General features: G+C 37.2%; 2 protein-coding genes across 10 annotated transcripts in view; both read right to left on the reverse strand.

Annotated features, from left to right (window-relative positions):
- LOC307157648 (uncharacterized protein) overlaps nucleotides 1–23,276 on the reverse strand; it is a 117,468-nt gene that overhangs the window by 39,158 nt on the left and 55,034 nt on the right. For 2 of the 7 annotated variants that reach the window (XM_079869578.1, XM_079869575.1), the window contains exon 1: nucleotides 14,203–14,480. In XM_079869578.1, coding sequence (XP_079725704.1) covers nucleotides 14,203–14,281 — 79 coding nt within the window. In that variant the 5' untranslated portion in view covers nucleotides 14,282–14,480. Of the gene's footprint in view, nucleotides 1–916; nucleotides 1,178–2,562; nucleotides 4,503–14,202; nucleotides 15,250–23,276 lie in introns of those variants that run through there. The other 5 variants (XR_013821055.1, XM_079869579.1, XM_079869574.1 and 2 more) reach the window with 5 other exon arrangements.
- Nucleotides 15,949–21,287, reverse strand: LOC307157749 (uncharacterized protein). 3 transcript variants are annotated; one of them, XM_079869668.1, is made up of 3 exons: nucleotides 21,068–21,287; nucleotides 20,739–20,890; nucleotides 15,949–19,139 (listed from the first exon to the last, which is right to left on the reverse strand). In XM_079869668.1, exons 2-3 carry the CDS (start codon nucleotides 20,815–20,817, stop codon nucleotides 18,292–18,294), a joined length of 927 nt encoding a protein of 308 aa, XP_079725794.1. In that variant the 5' UTR covers nucleotides 20,818–20,890; nucleotides 21,068–21,287; the 3' UTR covers nucleotides 15,949–18,291. The 3 variants fall into 3 exon arrangements, with proteins under 3 accessions (XP_079725794.1, XP_079725793.1, XP_079725795.1); XM_079869667.1 differs by lacking the exon at nucleotides 21,068–21,287 and having other exon boundaries at nucleotides 16,270–19,139; nucleotides 20,739–21,054; XM_079869669.1 differs by lacking the exon at nucleotides 21,068–21,287 and having other exon boundaries at nucleotides 16,276–19,127; nucleotides 20,733–21,054.

Consider the following 23,276-nt stretch of genomic DNA (forward strand, 5'->3'; position numbering starts at 1 on the left):
TCTTTTTGTCTTATCTTGAATCCATCCGGAACACCTTTAATAAGTGTTTATTGGGACTATTTTAGAGCGGTCGGGTCGCACCGCTGAAGAGTAGCCCAGTACCTGGGTGACTCGTCATACATAGACATAAACAGAGAGAAGTAGTTATTGATACTACTTCTATTGATAAAAGATCAAATAATATGATCAAACAATAGAACTAATAGTGAAAGTAACAGAGGCTTGTACAATACATTTTAACAGGCATAATTAAGCATGAAAATAACTGAACAAATATATATATATATTTGTCTAGCATATATATATATATATATATATATATAAGTGTGTGTGTGTGTGTGTGTGTGTGTGCTAAACAAATTAAATCAACAACTGAGATTCATATTTTTTTCATATTTTAAAACTTATAAATGCAATGAAAATACAGGTATCGGCGAGTACCAAAAATGAAAATATCAGTCTCTGCCTCATTCTGGAAAAAAAATGGTATTAGTGCATCCCTATTTATTTATTAGTCTAATCCACATTTCACAGCTTTTCGGATTTTAGGAATATGCCACTGAATCTAGGCCTACAGGGAATAGGCCTATATAATACATTTTAATTTGGGGGTACAGTAATATATTAATAGTAATATATTTTTGACTTAATCCAGTTTTATTCTTTACATTGGGGCTTTTATTTAGGTGAAAACTCGCAAGAAGACTTGTAAACCCTGTCCCACACAAATGTTTGATATTACGCTAATGTAAAAACAAAGGGAAACTGTATGATGAGTCGCACACTCCGAGTTCAAAACAGTTTTGAGATTCCAAAAAAGCAACTTTATAAGATTTGCGGGAACCCTGAGTCTAAAGCTTTGTTATCTTAATGTACCACAACAGTAATTAAAGATGAATGAAGAATAGACACCAACCTCCTTCCTCGTGTTTTATTCTCCAGGGTTCTGGTTCACTCATGTCCTCCTCACTCTCCTCTTTAACAAACACCATCTTCACAATGCAGATCTCAGTTCAGTTGATAGTCTTCCTAATATTCCTGCTTGCTTCAAAACTTAGTCACTTCTATGAGGATGAGAGTTATGCATCTTAGTACACTAAAAGTACATTGCTAACTGTTTGAGCCAGCACATCGACAAAACAGCAGAGAACATGCTGAAAACTAATCTTCTTCCTCTGAGGTTTAAAGGTGGTTTGTAAACAAACGTATGTGTCTTACCGCCATCCACTGGACTGGAGTGTGAAGCGTCGAGATGAGGTCCCAGTATTTCCAGGACCGCAGGTCGGACCCTTTTTTTTTTTTTTTTATTTTTTTTTTTTGTGACAGCGCCACCTACCGAATCAGAAAACCGCAGTCCCAGGAGTTTTGGAGTACCAAAAAAAAAAGTGCAACAAGGCAGTTTATTTCACCCCTAAATACTACTTTCTTGTAATTAAACCTGGTTGCTAAGAGCTGAATGTTAAATACTTATTGTGACTAAGTTTCAAAGGTGTATTACACCCAAATGCTACTTTCTTGCAGTTAAACCTGGTTGCTAGCTGAATGTTGAATAATTACTGTGACTAGCATTAATAACCTTTTCAGTCACTAGATCAACCACATATAAAGTACAGAGGGAAGACACAAGAATGACTCTGGGGTAGATTTAAGATTGTGTATATTTTATAAAATAATATTAATAACATTTGAACACACAAAAACAAATAATATTAATAACACAATAACAAATTTGTTCATGACATGAACCACACAGAAAGACCTTCAACGACGACATCTTCACTGACTCCTAAGAGAGAGAGAGAGAAGTGAAAGAAATAAGTGGTCAGAAGATTGGGTCTGTTAGAAGATGGCTGTGTCTCATGTTACCTTGTTTTTCATACACGCTGTGACTATACAAATCACAACATGTAAATAGGAAAATGTTGGCGTTATTTTGTCACTTATTGGGAGCAGTATGCTAGCTGGAGCCGTTTACCTCCAGTCTTTGTGCTAAGCTAGGCTAGCGGTGGGTGCGTCAGACAGAGTTACGGCACGCACGGAGATGAAAAGGGTATGTATGGACTTATCTAACTCTGGGGGATACGGTGAATAAGCTTAAGTCCCAAATAGTCGGCATATTCCTTTAACACAATGATCAAATACACATTGATGGATCTTCTACCATCTGTTTTCCAAAATGTAATCCAATGTGTATTTCTGCAGGCATGTTTAAACTGGTTAACTGTGTCTAAGCAAAGGCATTCCTTTTCAAGATGAAAAGGCTACCGCCACTGCTCAAATACCCCACATTGCAAGTTGGCGGGTATTCATTCACTATTCTGCGAAAAATGGTAGCTTATGTAAGGGAAACAGGTCAATTTTGGCTCAAAGAGAATTAGTTTATAAGGAATTTTGAAAGAATCATGCCGAACAAATAAATTGTCCAGTGCTCAATTGAACGGGCCGTAACTATAAACTCTGTAGCCAATATTAATATCGAAACTATAAATGAAAACACTTTTAGCACGGTAACAAGATCAGCAGTTTAAGACCCAAAATTCGTAAGCACATAACACAACACACTTCTCTTTAAATACAAACAAGACTTTATTGATTATTCTAACACTTAAAACTATCAACTAACACATTAACAAGCACACACACATTCACACGAGTTGCAGAAAGAGAGAAATTTAGGAAAGAATGAGTTTTAAGAGAGTGAAATTATGAAATCCCAAGTTCCTAGCAATATATGCACTTTATAAGACCTGACGTAAAGCCTTCTATCGGTTCTAAGGCAGGGTTATTAAATTTGAATTTTAAAGTTCGGCTAGAATGGTGTTACTTGCGTTGGAGCTGATCTTTGAATGGTTATCCCGGAAGGTGTGGTTCTGCCAAGGGGGTTTCCCAGTTTCTCGGTCTAGTTGCGTCTGGAGTGACGTCTCGGGAAGACAATCATGTTCAGGGGCCTCATTTATAAAACTTTGCGTAGGATTTGCGTCAGAAGTGGCGTATGGATGAAACATAGGACGTGCGAACGCACAGAAATATTCGGATTTATAAAACCGTGCGCACACACATCCTACGCAGTTTCCCCTTAATAAATCACAATCAATTCTAAATGTAGCGCAGCTTTTGCGGCTTCATGTCACGCCCATAGTTGCCCATAAATAGTCTGTGAAACGCCCACAAGTTAATATTCATCGATTCATCTTCTTGCTGTCTGAAGATGCGTTCACTCCGAATACTTACATTTGCCACATTTTCTAAGAGCGCAAGATCAGCCATTGTGCGTCATTACGCATTGTGATGGCATCATGGCATTTTATTACCATCCATGTGATTGCATCTGACAAGCTACAGATGTGTTATGAGGATGAATTGCATAACATGCCAATATTATTGCAGAACATATTTCACTTTTCTTTTTGCAAATATGTGTTAATTTGCATTTCTGTTGTAATCTTCGTTTGGTTTTGTTTGTATTAAAGCTTCTCCTACACTCATTATCGTTTTCACATTATTGTGTACTATTTTCTGGTGCCTTTTCAAGGAGTCAACCCTTAGAAATCTCCTTCCACAAACAGGACAGGAGTGTGGCTTCTCATTTGTATGAACTTTCTGGTGGTTCTTCAGTAATGATGGCAAAGCAAATGTTTTACTGCAGTGATCACATTTAAATGGCTTTACGGCAGAGTGAGATCGGTGCAGATGAACTGTGAGACCACCGTTCCATTTAAATCTCATCTCACACAGATGACAAGCGTAAGGCATCACTTCAGTGTGAGTTCTCATGTGACAATTAAATCCTTGTTTACTGGTGAAACTCTTTCCACACATGGAGCAGCTGAAAGGCTTTATTCCAGCATGAATTCTCATGTGATTCTCAAGGGTTTCTTTACGCGTGAAAGTCTTTCCACACTGAGAGCAGGTGAAAGGCTTTTCTTCAGTGTGAGTTACCAAATGCTCAGTAAGATTTCCTTTATATGTAAAACTCTTTCCACAGTAGGAGCAGACGAAAGGCTTTATTCCAGCATGAATTAGCATGTGATTCTTAAGGCTTTCTTTACGTGTGAAAGTGTTTCCACACTGAGGGCAAGTGAAAGGCTTTTCTTCAGTGTGAATTACCAAATGATCATTAAGTTGTCCTTTCTGTGTAAAACTCTTTCCACAGTGATGGCAGACGAAAGGCCTTTTTCCAGTATGAATTAACAAGTGACTCTTAAGGTTTCCTTTATATTTAAAAGTGTTTCCACAGTGAGAACAGGTGAAAGGTTTTTTTCCAGTGTGAATTATCATGTGAGTCTTAAGGTTTTGATTACGTGTGAAAGTGTTTCCACACTGAGAACAGGTGAAAGGCTTTTTCACTCCTATAATTTGAATGCTTCTTTGTGAGCAATCATTTTCAGTTTTGGAGCAACTTGTTGATTTTTCTCCAGCGGTGACATCCTGAGCTCTCTGATGCTGATGTTTCTCCTCCACTTCATTCAGATCTTGTCTTTCCTCTTTCACTTTTACCAGGCCTAAAATGAAAACATTAAAATGATGAAAATCAAATTGGACAATTGTAAAATAAAATGAAATTATGATAAATTTACACGACAACAATGTATTAAAACATTTAAAGATTTTCCTTTGGGTTTTTGAAAAGTTTCAAGTACAGATGCCAGGCCAGTAGTTGGAGATGTCACTTTGTAAAGAAACAGATAGATTACAGACAGAATACACATGATGACACAAACTCACAATTTACACAAATTAGCATTTTTGTAGTTTCAAAACACTGAAACTTACAACCCCTTTTTAAAAGTTAGCATTTTCAGGCTCCCAAAACGTTGTCGTGTAAATCAGTGGTTCTCAAACTGGGATATGTGAGGTGACAGAAGGGCAGGGCTGGACTGGGACAAAAAAAAAAATAGGCCCTGGCATTTTGGCCCAGATCGGCCCACTACATATGATCATAAACACACCCGATCTATGCACGCCTTTGAATAACTTGTATACCAAATGTATACCAACTCCTATTCCTTAAAACCACTATAATGCCATGTAATGAGTGAGTAGGAATGAGTAAAAGTTAACAGATGAAATAACTACTAATTGTAAAATACAAATTAACTATACTCCACAGTGATGAATCCTAAAACAAGCAATAAGCTGCACTGGCATAGCAACAGCAGTGTTTCCAATTCCCACAGGAGTTTTGGTAAATCTGTGGTGAGTGGACCTCTGTCCCTCTAGGGGGGTTCTGGGGCATACTCCCCCGTAAGAACATTTTGTGCTTTTTAATGTTAAATTCATCAATCTGGTGCACTTTGAGAGTTCAAAATTAAGAGTGTGTGCAAATTGAACAAAGAAAAACTCAAAAAAACTTTTAGTTGTGATATACTAATAATCCTTTAGGTGAGTGTAACACCATACTAATACTGTGTTTGACCCCCTTTCGCCTTCAGAACTGCATTAATTCTACGTGGCATTGATTCAACAAGGTGCTGAAAGCATTCTTTAGAAATGTTGGCCCATATTGATAGGATAGCATCTTGCAGTTGATGGAGATTTGTGGGATGCACATCCAGGGCACGAAGCTCCCGTTCCACCACATCCCAAAGATGCTCTATTGGGTTGAGATCTGGTGACTGTGGGGGCCATTTTAGTACAGTGAACTCATTGTCATGTTCAAGAAACCAATTTGAAATTATTCGAGCTTTGTACCATGGTGCATTATCCTGCTGGAAGTAGCCATCAGAGGATGGGTACATGGTGGTCATAAAGGGATGGACATGGTCAGAAACAATGCTCAGGTAGGCCGTGACATCACTCTTTGGGGTCAATATGACCCCAATGGACTTTTCCTTCATTTTTTAAAAATGTTACCTTCATCTCAGGGGCATGAAACTCTGTGACTTTTCCTAAATAATCTATCTAAACATGCACAAAAAAACTGGGCTTGATTTGGTTGTTCTAAAGGTGTGTAAAAAATTTTTTACCTTTTAAGGTCCTTGGGGTCAAAATGACCCCACATTGAAAATGAATGGGAAAATGAAAAAAATGACTTTTTTTTATTTTGTTTGTCAAAATTTTTTAATTAAATCCATTATAAATCTGAAAATTTCTACATATAAACCAAGGTCTGGTCCTAGAGCATAAATAAAAAGTAGAACGAACTTTCTATCTCATACACACACGCACACACACACACACAAACACATAAACAAACACACAAATGTATGTGTTTGCAACAGAGAGCATTTTTACAGAAATTGGCAAATAAAATAAACAAAACTGGCATAAATCTAAAAAAAATTACATTTAAATCAAGGTCTGGTCCTAGAGCATAAACCCAAAGTGGAACGAACTTTCTATCTCATACACACACACACACAAACACACACAAACACACACATGTATGTCACTGCAACAGAGAGCATTTTTATAGAAATTGGCAAATAAAATAAATAAAACTGGCATAAATCTAAAAAATTTTTACATTTAAATCAAGGTCTGGTCCTAGAGCATAAACCCAAAGTGGAACAAACTTTCTATCTCATACACACACACACAAAAACACACACAAACACACACGTGTATGTCCCTGCAACAGAGAGCATTTTTATAGAAATTGGCAAATAAAATAAACAAAACTGGCATAAATCTAAAAAAAATTACATTTAAATCAAGGTCTGGTCCTAGAGCATAAACCCAAAGTGGAACGAACTTTCTATCTCATACACACACTCACACAAACACACACAAACACACACATGTATGTCACTGCAACAGAGAGCATTTTTATAGAAATTGGCAAATAAAATCAACTAAACTGGCATAAATCTGAAAAATGTCACAGATGCAACATGGAACAAGCTTGTACACACACACACACACACACACACACACACACACACACACACACACAAACACACACACACACACACACACACACACACCACAGTCATGTCATAGTGGTGACTTGTAATGGTTCTGCAAATGTATGTATAATAATTTGCAAAAGCAAGATAATTCAAAATATATCAGAAAACAACAAATTCTAACTCTGACAAAAATACAGATTTTTTATGTATTTCAAAATGTTTAAATAAATATTCACAAAATATATATCATAAAGTTGTGAGGAGAAGTTGAAGCATCAAGAACAATGAAGTGAAAATGAATGAGTCTCTATGGCCCTCTATTGGATATATGTGGTCATTGCACTTTCTTTCTTTAATTATAATTTCTAAAGTTTTTCCACAAACCAGCAGATGTCAGTATTCTATCCCTAACACATAGAGCAATGTCCAAAAACTATTTAGATTTAATTAAGATCATCATTTAAGTGATTTTTTCTTTAAAAAATCATTTTTTATGAGACAATTTATGGCCTAGTTATGTAATTGTGCAGTAAATAGGTAAAAAAATTCAAAATTTCCACAAAAACACAGCATAAATGTATAGTTGAGAAGTAAATAAAAAAAATGATATATAGTTTCCATATAAAAAATGTATATTTCCTTATGCAATCGCTCTTTAAAAGTTTGGGGTCAAAATGACCCCAAAGACCTTAAGTGTTGTCCTTTTTTAGGAGTGATTAAGGGTTAAACAATGCCCAATTGGCACTAAGGGGCCTAAAGTGTGCCAAGAAAACATCCCCCACACCATTACACCACCACCAGCAGCCTGCACAGTGGTAACAAGGCATGAAGGATCCATGTTCTCATTCTGTTTACGCCAAATTCTGACTCTACCATCTGAATGTCTCAACAGAAATCGAGACTCATCAGACCAGGCAACATTTTTCCAGTCTTCAACTGTCCAATTTTGGTGAGCTCGTGCAAATTGTAGCCTCTTTTTCCTATTTGTAGTGGAGATGAGTGGTACCCGGTGGGGTCTTCTGCTGTTGTAGCCCATCTGCCTCAAGGTTGTGCGTGTTGTGGCTTCACAAATGCTTTGCTGCATACCTCGGTTGTAACGAGTGGTTATTTCAGTCAAAGTTGCTCTTCTATCAGCTTGAATCAGTCGGCCTATTCTCCTCTGACCTCCTAGCATCAACAAGGCATTTTCGCCCACAGGACTGCCGCATACTGGATGTTTTTCCCTTTTCACACCATTCTTTGTAAACCCTAGAAATGGTTGTGCGTGAAAATCCCAGTAACTGAGCAGATTGTGAAATACTGAGACCGGCCCGTATGGCACCAACAACCATGCCACGCTCAAAATTGCTTAAATCATCTTTCTTTCCCATTCTGACATTCAGTTTGGAGTTCAGGAGATTGTCTTGACCAGGACCACACCCCTAAATGCATTGAAGCAACTGCCATGTGATTGGTTGATTATATAATTGCATTAATGAGAAATTGAACAGGTGTTCCTAATAATCCTTTAGGTGAGTGTAGTGTCTGTCAACATTTCCCTACTACATAATAATAGTTATAATATTAATCCCATGGCAATAATATCCATATTTTGTAAAACAAATGCACTGAAAAATAAAATAAACTTTCATAATTAGTTTTGTACTAATTTCTATACTTGAAAGAGTCATGTATACAACATAAGTCATGATATTTTATTTTGACGGAAACTGCTTCGAGCTTTTATTTTGGCGGAAAACATGGTTTACAAACGCGTCTCATTACAATTCTAGTAAAATGCGTAATCGTCAAATATGCAGATGTGGAAATAATGCGTAACTGGGTAAAGGGTTCCTACACTCATAGCATAAGTGTTCTGAAAGTAGCCTAGTTCTGGTTACCGCAGTTCTCTACACTCATTTCTCTTCTTATCCTCCTCAGCCACTTGAAGGGCCAGTTTCTTTTTTTCACGCTATTTCTCTGCACATTCCTTGCGTTTCTTCTCCATCTCTCTGACTATTTGGACAGATACACACACTGACACTGCACACTCGCTCAGAGCCCAGAGGGGGAGGTGTTTAAAGATGTGATTGGACCAGCCCAGTGTCAATCAAGAAAAAAAACAATGGGCCGCTGATCTACGTGTTTCATGTGCCGGTCTGTGAGAAAAAAACTTTTTTTGTCCAATGCATTACACCGGCACAAAGATCCCAGCGCAGCCAATTAAGCAAAACAAAACTAAACGAATGGGCCGCCGATGTACGAGTTTTCATCCCCGCAGAAGGGGGTACGTGAACAAAATGCTGAGTTTTGCCATTCATTTAATTCTACCCCACCTTAAAAATACCATTAAAACTGAGCATGTATTTCTAGCAGGTAAAATGCGTTAAATACATGACATCCGATCAAATTACCTCATCTTTTGCGGTCAAAACTGACTGAATTCACACAACAAGATCTTGTTGCAATTATGGCGGACATTCAACATGTCAAAACACCACCAGGGCCTAGAAAACACCTCAGACCCCAGAGGGTTAAAGGAGCAAAAGGCGCTCATATCCTGGCTCTTGAACAGAGTTTGGCTTGCTGTTTATTTAGATTACACGCATGTAAAGAAAAACATATAAAGAGAACAGTACACCATTGAAACTATTCTGAATAAAGTCAGTTCCCTTCACAGATACATTCATATAAACTCCCCCCACAAATTCAATTTATATTTTTCTCCCTATATTTCGAGCATCGCGAACAGTGATCTTGCTGTGCCTGGTATTTTCTCTGCTGCGCATCTGCGCTCTGCTCTGACCCGTTTCTGATCTGTATTTATGTCCCGTTAACAGATTTCGTAATATTTTCACACAAATTTAATTTCGGAAAATGATTGCAATGCAGTGTGTGAGCAAGTCCGGAATAGATGTCAGACAAAATTTTACTAAAAACCAGACATTTGCCGATCGTGTTTAGAGCACAAACCGGTCAGTCACAAACCGGTTCAGTCTATAGGCAAAGTGACATCGCCAACTACTGGCCTGGCATGAATAATACAGCATTTTTTGTTGGTTTCGCGGATCCGAGTGAGAAAGAATCATTTTGACAACTTTGGAAAAACCAAGGCAAAGGGAAAGGAAAAACTGTTCTGTTTTTACGTGCATTGTTGTCGTATAAATTTACCTGAAAATTTTATTTTTATTTTGAAGTAATTTATTTCCTTTTTAATTATAGGGACGCACCAATACTTCACTTGTGTACTACTCGTACACATTAAAATTCTCAGATACCAACAACCGATACCCCGCGGCGTGTACAGTACAGTGACTGTGACAAAGAAACAGACAACAGAGCAAATAGAGAGCAGTACTGATATGGGTTACGTGCTAGCATTTTGTTCCCTTCCCTTTTTGTTATTGGTTGCTGTGTTTCTCCCCTCTGCTGAAGGTTTCTTCCTGTTTGCCCGCTCTCTGCTATCTTTAAGTTTGTATGTGCTGCTATTGGTCGGAGACAACCAATCATCAGCTGTGGTCCAGGATATAAGCCACTCTGGAGAATGGAAGAGGGGGAGTGTTTGTTGGCTGTGCTACCGTTGTTGATGTTGAAAAGTACTGACTTTGTGGTGGTTCGCTTGCTTGCTTATTTTGATTTGTGTTTGCTCACACAGAGGACTTCTTACCTGATCTAGACTGCACCAGTCCGGAGAGAAGAGATAAGGAAAGTATGTCACGTGACATACACATACAGTTACCGCTGTTAGACACACTAGGGAAGGAGCGTGTGCAACCATGTGTAAGTTTTGTTTGGTTAGTTAGTGAAGTTTTACTTTTATGGCGTGTTAAGCGCTTAAGAAACCTTTATTTTCTGTTTTCGTTTTTCAGTTAGTTTTGAAAGTTGGGGATTAGTTAGCGTGTGTTTTGATTTTGTTATTTTGTTTGTTTAGCACATTTTCTTTCTCTCTGTGGCTTATTTCAATTATCATTTTCCAATTATTTTGCTTAAGTTGAATATTGCTGTAAATAAGTTTGTTTGTTTTCATTTATGCCATTTGAAATGTTCGTATTGTAAATAAAAGCGAACCACCTGGGGTCCGTTCTTCGTACGTCGCTAACTCAGTTAGCTGGATTTGATTGTTGGCGATTTGGCATGATCTTGGATTGTTTGGTTCTTCGACGCTCATCCTGGACTTGCTGTCATAGCAACAGGTGCGCAAGCTTAAACCTGCTCGCGAGGATTAGACTGCAGCTTCATAAGCGGAGCTGATACGGGAAGTCCAGTGCAGCGTGATAGTGCACTTTCTGAGATATATATTTTTTTCTCGTGACTCGTGAGATTGTCGTTTACATTATTAATTTGTTGGAAACGCACATTTATTTTCGACTTGTCGGAGTCGGGCTTTAACTACAGCACAAACTGTTTGCATTGCCCTAAGATTATTTGCGAGTGGCTCTTTCCTTTACACTATTGGAGATGCGGAGAACTTGATGAAAAGTGCTGTCTGTCGTGTCATTCGGAGTTTACCTGGCGCTTTTAGGTTTAAAAAACAGTTTTAGGTTTTTTTTGTGGCATTTCCAAGCCACTTAAGACTTTTTTTTTTTAAAAAGCAGTTGTTTTTTGTTTTTTTAGGCTATGATAATTTTTTATGAAGATCATGCAATCATGACCATGCCGATTACAGTATATGTCACTCAGGCTTTACTAACATGATTGGTACCATAGACTAGACTGCCATCAAGGCCTCAATGAAGGGGATTATGTGAACAGAAAGGGGATTCACAATGTAAATGTGCAGCCCAGTTACTGTTGTGATTCTTAATATTCCAGATTAGTAATATTATATCAAATTAAAAAAAAGGCAGTTGACTAAAATCTTCCATATCACAAATGTGAAAGCAAAATGGCCAGGATCTGTGCATGACTTAGGAATTTTTAGAGATTCACATTTATGCACATTATTTGAAAGTGGTAAGGAAAGTTCCATAATTAAATATCAAGCTCACGGTATTACATACATTTATGCTCATCCTAACAGAACTGCATTTTTTCATAGGTGATTATGACATGTTCCTGCCTGCAGACAGATGTTTTATGACCCCATTCCCTGACCCAAACAAGTTACAATGCAGCACCAGGACAAAGGCACACAATGAAATGAATTTTGGCTAACTAAAGGGAAGATTTCAGTGTCTGAAAAGTCTGAGTGTTGCACACCTGACAGGGCCTGTGACATGTGCCATATTACACAACATTGCCAGAAAAAAAAAAAAAAAAAAAAAAACCTTTTCATTAAATGTTTAATAAAAGACAAATATGCTTAGTTCCTTGAGTTTTATTTCAATTGTTCTTTGTAAAGAAAAGCCAGTGGTCAAGTGCCTGCAACAAGAGATATTAGACACATGCCTCATGCAACAAATAAAAAGGAGACGTTGGCTCTACACTGCCCACTTGTAGGCCTATGTCTCCTCTGTGTGTGCAGACTCTTCTGTAGGCCTTTCTGTAGATGTGGAATCCTGCAACTTATATTGCAGCCATAAAGCATACAAGTATAAATTAAGTAAAGTTATTTATGCACTTGCAGGTAGGCTAGTTCCTCCATATGACAGTTATCTGAGAGGGTTTATTCACTGTCCAGTGCAATGGAAACAAATGGACATTACAAAGTCTTATTCTTTCTTTCTTTCTTTCTTTCTTTCTTTCTTTCTTTCTTTCTTTCTTTCTTTCTTTCTTTCACATATAGCCACCACTATCTTGGGAACAGATACAAGTGTTGGTGTATTATGTAAAAGTGCACAAAAGAGGAAAACACAATGTCATTACAATGAACTATAGACTTGGGAAAAATATTTTCTTTCTTTTTTTTTTCAGCCTTTATCTTGGTTGCTTTTATAATCAGACAACCATTTATTTAACAGTGCCTTTTATAAAAGAGACTATAATATAACTAAAAATTACCATTAAGTAGAATATTTTTGTACTTCACTTTTATTTGTTCCCATGTTCTAGTGTGGTGACTCTGACATTACAATGAACAAAGTAATTATGCAATTATTAAAATACAAAAATATAGGCTAATAAGTGATAAAAACATCTAACATGGCCACTTCTAACGGATTTAAATTGTCTGCTACTTTTTGCCAGCCCTCTCTACTGGCTTTTGCAGACTTTGAGGTGTTCCCTGGCGTTTTGATTAAGCATTAAAATTCCGAATAAACTTCGACTATTAGTTCTTGCTCTGCTGAGGAGAAAAACTGAGCGCGCTCTTTGGCCACGCTGAGCAGCCAATAGCAGCGTTGCTGATCAATGTTTCTACTATCGATACATATCCCCTTTTAAACTTAGCATGAACGCGCAATTATCTCAGATAACTCAATCCAGCGATACTAATCATATCCGGCAGGTGTGTTCGAAGAACCCAATTAGCCAGATCATGATTAGCACGATGATATCATCTTGGATGTCTCGTTTGATCTCGGATGTTTTAAGCAACGTACGAAGAACGGACCCCTGCTTGCAGTAATTTAGTGAGAAGTAAAAGTTGTAAGTGTGGATTAGTATTCCGGCCCCTTGGTATGAAGGATTAAATGTGCGCTGTCTGTGCTATTAAATGAAAGTTCCAAATGCAATGAAAATACAGGTATCGGTATCAGCGAGTACCAAAAATGAAAATATCGGTCTCTGCCTCATTCTGGTAAAAAAGTGGTATCAGTGCATCCCTATTTATTTATTAGTCTAATCCACATTATTTCACAGCTTTTCGGATTTTAGACCTATGCCACTGAATCTGATGAGCTGTCTACAGGGAATATGCAGGTATCAGAACTTCAAATTTATTTACTTCATGAATACAACTTTCAAGACTTTTCCAAAAAAAAATTAAGACCTGCACATCACTTAATTTAAGCTACATAATACATGATCTATAATGGATTGTGCTCATGCATACAAGATGTATGATCAAATTTAACATCACTCCTTTAACAGTATAGCCTACTATTTAGAGGCAGAGTGATAGCCTATATCTATTTTTAAATAATAAAAATATATAATACATTTTAATTTGGGGGTACATTAATATATTAAGAGTAATATATTTTTTACTTAATCCACTTTTATTCGTTACATTAGGGACTTTATTTGTTGACTTGTCCCACACAAATGTTTGAGATTACGCTAATGTAAAAACAAAGTGAATCTGTATGATGAGTCGCACACGCTCTGAGTTCAACCACACAGTTTTGAGATTCCAAAAAGCAACGAGCGAATATATATATTTTTACATTAATGAATTTTAGACTTATAAGGATCGCGGGCAAACTAAGTCTAAGCTTTGTTATCTTAATGTACCACAACAGTAATTAAAGATGAATGAAGAATAGACACCAACCTCCTTGTTCCTCGTGTTTTATTCTCCAGGGTTCTGGTTCACTCATGTCCTCCTCACTCTCCTCTTTAACAAACGCCATCTTCACAATACAGATCTCAGTTCAGTTGACACTCCTCCAGATATTCCTGCTTGCTTCACAACTTAGTCATTTCTATGAGAGTATTACTGGCATTTATTTATCTGATTAAAAAAAAAAGTTTATCTTTCTATACACTAAAAGTACATTTCTAACAATTTGTATTAAGCCAGCACATGACAAAAAAGCAGAGATCATGCTGAAAACTAATCTTCTTCCTCTGAGGTTTAATGGTGGTTTGTAAACAAACGTATGTGTCTTACCGCCATCCACTGGACTGGAGTGTGAAGCGTAGAGAGGAGAGGGAAAATATGTTTTCATGTCAGGTAATGCGAATTCCATTTCCACAAAAGAATATATTTTTACGATGTTTTTAGAAAAACTGCCTTTCATCTTAATACTTGATATTGAACTCATTGCATTTTACAATGTTTTGCCTTGTTGTGTCTTTTTTTTTTCTATGGTGAATCATTTTGATATTTTATTTTCCCTCCAATTTTGCAAGAAGCTCCGTGAGACCCAAATTAAGAGACATATCTTAATCACTTAACAGCTACAACAGCAGTAAAAAAAAACAGGGAGATTCGAGAGGTTACTCAATATGAACTCCAAACTCAAAAGGGTAACCTTAGCAGAGCATAGCTGGACAAACTAAACAAATGGGTAATGAAAACTGACTTACTGAACAGAACAGAAAACTAATAACCAAAACAGAGTACTTTTTCACCGTGCTGAAGAACCTTCAATCATGCAGGTGTATGGCTGTTCTCTAACTGTTGTTATGGAGGCAACAGAACACGGTTTCATTTCATTAATGTAATGTTTAAACAATGTCTCTGTTAAAAAAGAAGATCATAAGATGCTGAACACTGTCTTTAGCTTCATATCTTCAGCCAGAAGAAGATGTGTACCAAATACATAGCCCATACTTATTACAATTACAGATAACAGATGCATAAAATGTATAACATGAATTATTTCTTTTATTTTAAAATGTCCTCCATCTGTGTGCCAAATTTCACAACTTTCCTGCAAGCGGTTCTATGGCCTGCCATACACTCATTAGTGGAAGAAGAAACGGAATAATAATAATGAAATGAACACCAATGGATACATTAGGTGCCTACTAGGGCTGCACGATATTGAAGAAAAATGCGATATGCAATAACTCATTAAATATACTTTAAGCTCGATAATGCTTAAAGTGTGTAAAATAAACTTAAATCGTCTTTAAATATATATTTAAAATGATATAACCTAAATATTTCATATTCTTTTTGTGACAAGAAAACATCCCTACAACTTCTGAAAGTGAACAGCAGTGTTTTACTGTACCATAATAAGTGTTATTTTAACATCAGTGTAAACCACGGGGTTTAGGTTTATTTAACAACAGAAACTGAATAATCAAATGTAAAAAACAAAACAAAAACGCTGCTTAGTTTTCACTGTATGAATTAAATATATACTGATTCTTATTAAAGCTACAAAAGTTATTCAGCCAAGAGCAGTGAGTGATTTTCTCTTCGTCTTTTGTTCATGACCCTAGTTATTGCAAGCCGTTGCGATATGCATATCACGATATATACATTTGTGATATTTCGATAATTTCAATATATTGTGCAGCCCTAGTGCCTATGCACCTTTGGTGCTTGGCACCTAAATATCAGTGTGATAAAAATTTTAAGTAAAAGTTTTCTTAAATGTTTCACACCTTTCAATCAACTTTTATTTGAACTATAGTTTCACCTCAGAGAGCAGAGGTGATGGTCGTCCATTAAATGTTTTTACATTGGGGCTCAGCTAAGATTACGTCATGACTGAGTTTAATAAATGACAACAGATCAATGCAATGAAACTAAAAGACAATCTTTTGAATGAGCAGTAACCAGCAAAAAAATAAAAAGTCTACTAAGAAACTAGTGGTTCTTATGAAATTAAACAATGTATGGGGAACTGAACACTTTTCAAGAAGAGTTTTTTTTTTTTTTCAGATTAGATGAGCTTGAAGACTTCAATAAAAAGCATTCTCTCAACATTTATTTTATTGGACTGCACTCACATAAACTAGAAATTCAGACACTGCTGGTTTGTTTACAAAAATATCTGGAAATCACTGGAAAATTAAGGTTTATGACCATGTTAATATTAGAAAAGCTTTTGTAATGTCTCTCAGTCATGTCTCTTTCTAAAGTCTTTCTTGATTGGCCGTGTGAAGTGTGTTGTGCTCTTCGGTTCGATCCGCTTCAACAGTGTTTCTCAGAAATCAGAAACTGTTCGTTTTCATTGCCTTACCGCAGAGTGAGAATGGCGAAGATGAGCTTTGAGACTCGTGTTCCATTCAAATCTTCTCACACAGATCACATGCGTAAAGCCGGGTGCGCACTGTGCGATTTTGGGAAAAAAAATGGCAAATCCTAAAAGATTCCCCTGATCCTTGGCTAATATCTGAAGTCTTTGATCGTTAGTTTGACATGTTCACCGACAGCCATTTAATGACCACGGAGACCGAATTTTACTTCGGACAAAATTCTGGCAGTGTCAGAAGTTTTGACTCACAGTTCTGCAGTGTAACTTCTCCTAAGACGACTGTCAAATTGTCTATATGTTTTCCAAGACAATCATGACCAAAATTAACGTTAGAGATTTTTTTTTGAAGCCACTATTTAAATCCTGCATGTAACGCAGCTCACTGTCACCAAACGCGTCATTAATTGATGATGTAAAACTCCGGACAAGTTTTCTTGCGTGTGTCCGTTTTTAACACGTCTCGACTGCAATGGCAACTGAAATCATACAGTCTGACAAGCAACAATCGTAAAGGACTATTATAAATCGCACAATGAGCACCCAGCTTTAGGCATCTCTTAAGTGTGAATTCTCAAATGACTATTAAATTCTCATTTACAGGTGAAACTACTTCCACACTGAGAGCAGGTGTAAGACTTTATTCCAAAATGAATGTGCTTCTTCAGGCTTCCTTTACACATGAAAGAGTTTCCTCACTGAGAGCAGGCGAAGGGCTTTTCTGAAGTGTGAATTAACAAATGATCATTAGGGGCTTTCGCACCAGAGGAACCTCATAGTTCCTAGAACTATTGGCGGAAGTTCTCGGATTTTGGCGTGTTTGCACCACAGGAACTAGGAATGATTTTAGTTCTAGGAACACCTTTTGGATGAACTAGATTTGCTCCTACTTCAGAGTAGGGTCTAAACCAGCACTATAGGAATTATCAGTGACGTTAGACATGCCAATTGGCCGAACGCACGTGAAACCCCAGCAGCCATTTTTTTTTTTTTTTTAAAAGCTGTGTTTCCACACAGATTATAGCCTATATATTTACTATCCAAACTCTATGAACATGGAAAACAGTAATAGATCGGCCTCTTAACCTTTACGCTAAGGAGAATATCCAAAGCAACTTTGAGGGGACCAAGCCAAATGTATTTCTGCTCAGCTAGCAACACTAGACATCAACCACACGGCAAACGCTAATACCTTTTCATATACTGTCAGTCTAATAACATATTAGACAGGACTGTAAGACAGATCGTAAACTAATGAACACTGAGAATGCGAGCGTTGTGAGCTCTGGCTCTGGTGTTCTCAGCGCCGCCAAAATAAAGGTCCGCCGAGCAAAGCACTGTTTCCATCCAGCGAGTCAAAGAGAACAAAATCATCACTTCTAGATAAACTAGCGCTAAGTATCACTAAGAAAAATGGAAGTTGCTGCAGTAAAAGCCACTGTATATAATAATTTTCGTACTTGTACCTCAGAGGCCGCAGATGAATTAAACTCTGTCATGTTTTCCTGCATTCAGATGCCTAGTGTTTGTGAACTTCCGGGAGGGAATTATACAGAACCACTTTAATAACAGAATGACCTAAACAGCATTTCAGATACTGTGCTACGAGATCGATCCGCTGGTTGGTCTAGTTATGCCGTCCAATCACACAGTCACATGTCTTTTATAATGCGTATCAAGGAATTTTTTTGGTAAAAGTGTTTGTTTCAGGTGAAAGGCTTTATTCCAGTATGAATCAACATGTGCTTCTTCAGGCTTACTTTACGTCTGAAAGTCTTTTCACAGTGAGAGCAGGTGAAAGGCTTTTCTTCAGTGTGAATTAACATGTGATCATTAAGTTGTCTCTTCTGTGTAAAACTCTTGCCACATTGAGAGCAGGAGAAAGGCTTTATTCCAGCATGAATTAACATGTGATTCTCAAGGTATCTTTTACGTGTGAAAGCGTTTCCACACTGAGGGCAGATGAAAGGCTTTTCTTCAGTGTGAGTTACCAAATGATCATTAAGGTGTCCTTTATGTGTAAAACACTTTCCACACTGGGAGCAGACGAAAGGCTTTATTCCTGTATGAATTATCATGTGCTTCTTAAGGTTGCCTTTACGTGTGAAAGAGTTTCCACAGTGAGGGCAGACGAAAGGCCTTTTCCCAGTATGAATTAACATGTGATGCTCAAGATATGCTTTACGTCTAAAAGTGTTTCCACACTGAGAGCAGGTAAAAGGCTTTTCTGAAGTGTGAATTAGCAAATGATCATTAAGATGTCCTTTCTGTGTAAAACTCTTTCCACACTGAGAGCAGGAGAAAGGCTTTTCTCCAGTATGAATTAACATGTGCTTCTTCAGGCTTCCGTTACATGAGAAAGTGTTTCCACACTGAGAACAGGTGAAAGGCTTTTTGACTTCTGTTATTTGAATGCTGCTTTGTGAGCGACTGTTTTCAGTTTTGGAGGAACTCAATGATTTTTCTCCAGCGGTGACATCCTGAGCTTTCTGATGCTGATGTTTCTCCTCCACTTCATTCAGATCTTGTCTTTCCTCTTTCACTTTCAACAGGCCTAAAATAAAAACATTTAAATGAGGAAAATCAATTGGGACAGTTGGAAAATAAAAATTAGGGTATTTTTACATGACAACACAGTACTAAAAACTGAAAGATTTTTTCGTAGTATTTAAAAAAAAAAAATTTGCATACAGATGACAATGTCTTCAATGGTGATGTCACTTTGTAAAGAAACACTACACACACTATAGACTGAACATGACATCACAGTTTTCACAAACGCTTATCATTTTGACAATGTTGAGTGTACACAGAGCTTTTTAAAAATGCAAATAGAAAACTTTTACATTTTTAGAACATCATTGTCACATAAATGTTCCCTTAGATGCATTGAGAAAAGTATTTGTCTAATCTACATTATTTCACGTCTCTATTGGTTTTATAACCACATCCACTGAATCTGATGAGCTGTCTACAGGCTTCAGCACTTAATATTTTTAATACCATTTTCAAGAACTTTCCAAAAAAAAAAAAAATTGTATGACTAGCACATCACTTCAATCACACTACACGATTACATGAGCTATAATGGATTGTGTTCATGCATGTATTTTTTATTTTTGTTTGTAATTTAGTTAGTGCCAGGGTAAAATAATGCAAATTATTAAAGAATAAAAAAGTTTTAAAGAAGAAATGTAAATAAAACATTGCTATTTTTCAATATTATGATTGCACTGAAAAATAAAAATGTATAGGCTAATAATAATAGGGTAGAGTGGGGTAAAATGACTCCCTTAAGGACTGTATTTTTTTCTGTGAAACAAAAGTCAAATGAGTCTAGAATAGTTATCCTAGTTTTCATTGACAATTACATAATTATAAAGAGTTTTCCTGTTATATATTTTTTTATTATTATTTGTACCAAGGTGGGGTAAAATGCCCCCACTCTGAAAAAACATTTAGACTAAAAATAGAGTACAAGCAGATTTTAAAAAAAGTGTATGTTGACTATCTATTGATTATATTGGGAAAAACAGTAGGAGGGGGGTTTACCCAAAGGGGGTGTTTCCCCCATTCGACCCTACATTTTAATTTGGGGGTACAATATAACAATAGTAATATATTTTTTGACTTAATTCACTTTTATTCGTTAGAACTTGGGGCTTTTATTTAGGTAGAAAACTGCAGGAAGAATTCTGTATGTAAACCTTTGTCCACACAAATGTTTGATATTACGCTAATGAAAAAACAAAGTAAATCTGTATGTAGAGTTGCACACGCTCTGAGTTCAACACAGTTTTGAGATTCCAAAAAGCAATTTGTGAAAATAAAATCTAAATCTTATCACTACCTGTTCAGTTGCATTTTAAGACTTTTGAAACGTTGTTTTAGGACATTTTAATGATGTTACATTAAGGAATTCAAGACTTAAGGATCCATAATGTGCACCCTGTTTAAAGCTTTGTTAAAATATTGTAAAAAAAAATAAAATAAATAAAATGAGCATGATGAGTAGCACACGCTCCGAATTCAACATAGTTTTGAGATTCCAAAAAAGCAACGTTATAAGATTTGCAGGCACCCTGAGTCTAAAGCTTTGTTATCTTAATGTACCACAACAGTAATTAAAGATGAATGAAGAATAGACACCAACCTCTTTGTTCCTCGTGTTTTATTCTCCAGGGTTCTGGTTCACTCATGTCCTCCTCACTCTCCTCTTTAACAAACACCATCTTCACAGCAGCAGTTCTCAGTCCAGTTGACACTCCTCCACATATTCCTGCTAGCTTCAAAACTTAGTCACTTCTATGAGGATATGCATATTACAGGTGTGATTCAAAAATGGTATCATTATTTATACTAAAAGTAGCCTACATATCTAACTGTTTGTATTCAGCCAAACAACAGAGATCATGCTGAACAACACTAATCTTCTTCCTCTGAGGTTTAATGGTGGTTGGAAAACAAAAGCATGTGTCTTACCGCCACCCACTGGACTGGAGTGTGAAGCGTTGATAAGAAACATAGATATACACTAGATGTCGCCTTGGAGTTCTAAGCATGTGTCAAAACCGCCGCCATCTTGGAACAGGGGTCTTGTCATAGGAAGTAGCTAGGTAACGCTGCTATCTCCGCCTGTACTTCGAATTCATGGATGATGCCGGGCTTTTGTGCTGCGTATGGATGTTCACACGAACGAAATCTAAAAAAAAAACAGCAAGGGATTACAGGTGTGACCAGGTGTAAATCGTTTTGATAAATCAGATAGCTATCCGATCTGAAAAACTGCATGAAGTGACCAGGTGTAAACAGCCCCTAAAATTTACAATATGCAGGAGTTGATCCTCAATACCCACTTTTGGCTGTGTTGTGCTGTGCTGTTCCTAACTTTAGATTTTTTACCGATTGTACTCAAACCTTTTAATGGAAAAAAAAAACAGTGTGGTGCTTGTAACCTGTAATTACAGTCCTAATAGTATGCTTGTCCTCTCCCTGTCAATCTTCAAACAGTACATCCATGATTATTATACATAGAATTCCACAAATCTTATGTATGTGTGAGTTTTGCACAAAGATACAGTGGGCTCAAGGGCTTGTTTCTTCCTTGCAAACTGGGGATGGAGGTGTGGAAGGACACTGGAATTTGTGAAAATGTCACCTGTTTAGATATTTAAGATGTATTTACTACTTAAGTACATACTTATTTAATGTGGCAAAAGTATTGCGGGACAGGAATAAAGAAAAGATGAAACGGTCTTTAGCACCTCAACTAACTTTCACATTGTGTTCCTCTCAAATTTTTGATTTGCTTCCACCTGCAAATTGCTTTGTGTATCATATTTAATACACCAATACAATTTAAATGTTTAAATTAACATGTATAGTCACACCATTGTAGCCATTTTGCATGCAGTAGGCTAAGGTAAGTAGCGATAATTCATTCAAAGTTTACTCAAGTGGAAGAATGTGACTAATAAACTTAGGCCTACTAGCACTATGCATTATATTTTGAAAAAGAGGTAGATTATCTTAATATCAAAACCTTAAATTTTCTCTGGACTCCATGATAAATACATGTCTGACCGTTGGAACGAACCAAAAAAAACTAGGAAATCGCATTCATGACGATTTATGGTGATTTTATTTCCGTTAGACCTTTGCCTACATTGACGCTGATGCATTAAAGAGGAAGGGCTCCCCTGTTCCTCTACTGACGCATTCGTTCCAATGAACTGCCGTAGCCAAGGCAACATCTAGTGTATCTATGGATAAGAAATAGCTTTAAAAAAACCATGACAGTGGTTGAAAAACCATGACAGAAAGGCTTAGGGACAGCCCTCCTACAGAATGGACAACCTGTAGCATTTGCGTCCAGGACACTGACCCCAACAGAACAACAATACGCTCAGATTGAGAAAGAATGCCTTGCCATTGTCTTTGTGTGTGATAAATTCGACCAGTATCTACATGGAAAAGAGCACATCACTGTACATAGTGATCACAGGCCACTTGAAGCAATCTTCAAAAAACCCTTGCTGACAGCACCCAAGCGATTACAGAGGATGTTACTGAGGCTACAGAGATACCAGATACACCTGCAGTACAAACCAGGCAAGGATTTGCACATCACAGACTTTCTCTCGAGAACGCCTCAGACGAGCATGACACTCACAAATGCAGACACCAGCCTCAGTATAAGCAATGGGCCTTGCCCCGCAAGACTTTGAACAAGTTAGCCATTCCAGCTGTATCAATATCTCCACAAAGACACTGGAAACCATCAAAACACACTCTGCCAAAGACACGCTGTTCCAACAACTACATGCTTGCATTAAAACTGGGTGGCCCAACCACAAATGTGCTCTCAGCAGCTTATTGCGACCATTCTGGACTTTCCAGGAGGAACTAGCCAGTGACAGCGGCCTAATATTCAAAGGACAGAGGATCCTCATTCCTAAAGCTTTACGCCCTGTTTTTTTTTTTTTTACAAATCCACACTGGACACTCTGGAATTGAGGCTAGCCTGAGAAAGGCTTGTGAGGCAGTTTTCTGGCCTGGCATCACAGAAGAAGTCAAAAACTTTGTCAGAAGTTGTGCCACATGCAACACTATCCATGTGAAACAGCAAAAATAAACATTGATTCCACACAAAATACCTCACCTCCCATGGTCTAAGATAGGAATGGACCTA

This window comes from Squalius cephalus (genome assembly GCF_949319135.1).
Source record: "Squalius cephalus genome assembly, chromosome: 1".
Lineage (NCBI taxonomy): Eukaryota > Metazoa > Chordata > Actinopteri > Cypriniformes > Leuciscidae > Squalius > Squalius cephalus.

Bases quoted from the DNA above. Each gene is read 5' to 3' on its own strand.
- LOC307157749 (XM_079869668.1), bottom strand. From the start codon at position 20,817: ATGGTGTTTGTTAAAGAGGAGAGTGAGGAGGACATGAGTGAACCAGAA. The intron at 19,140-20,738 runs GTTGGTGTCTAT...TTTTTATTTTAG, and splicing joins AAAACACGAGGAACAAAGAG to GCCTGTTGAAAGTGAAAGAG.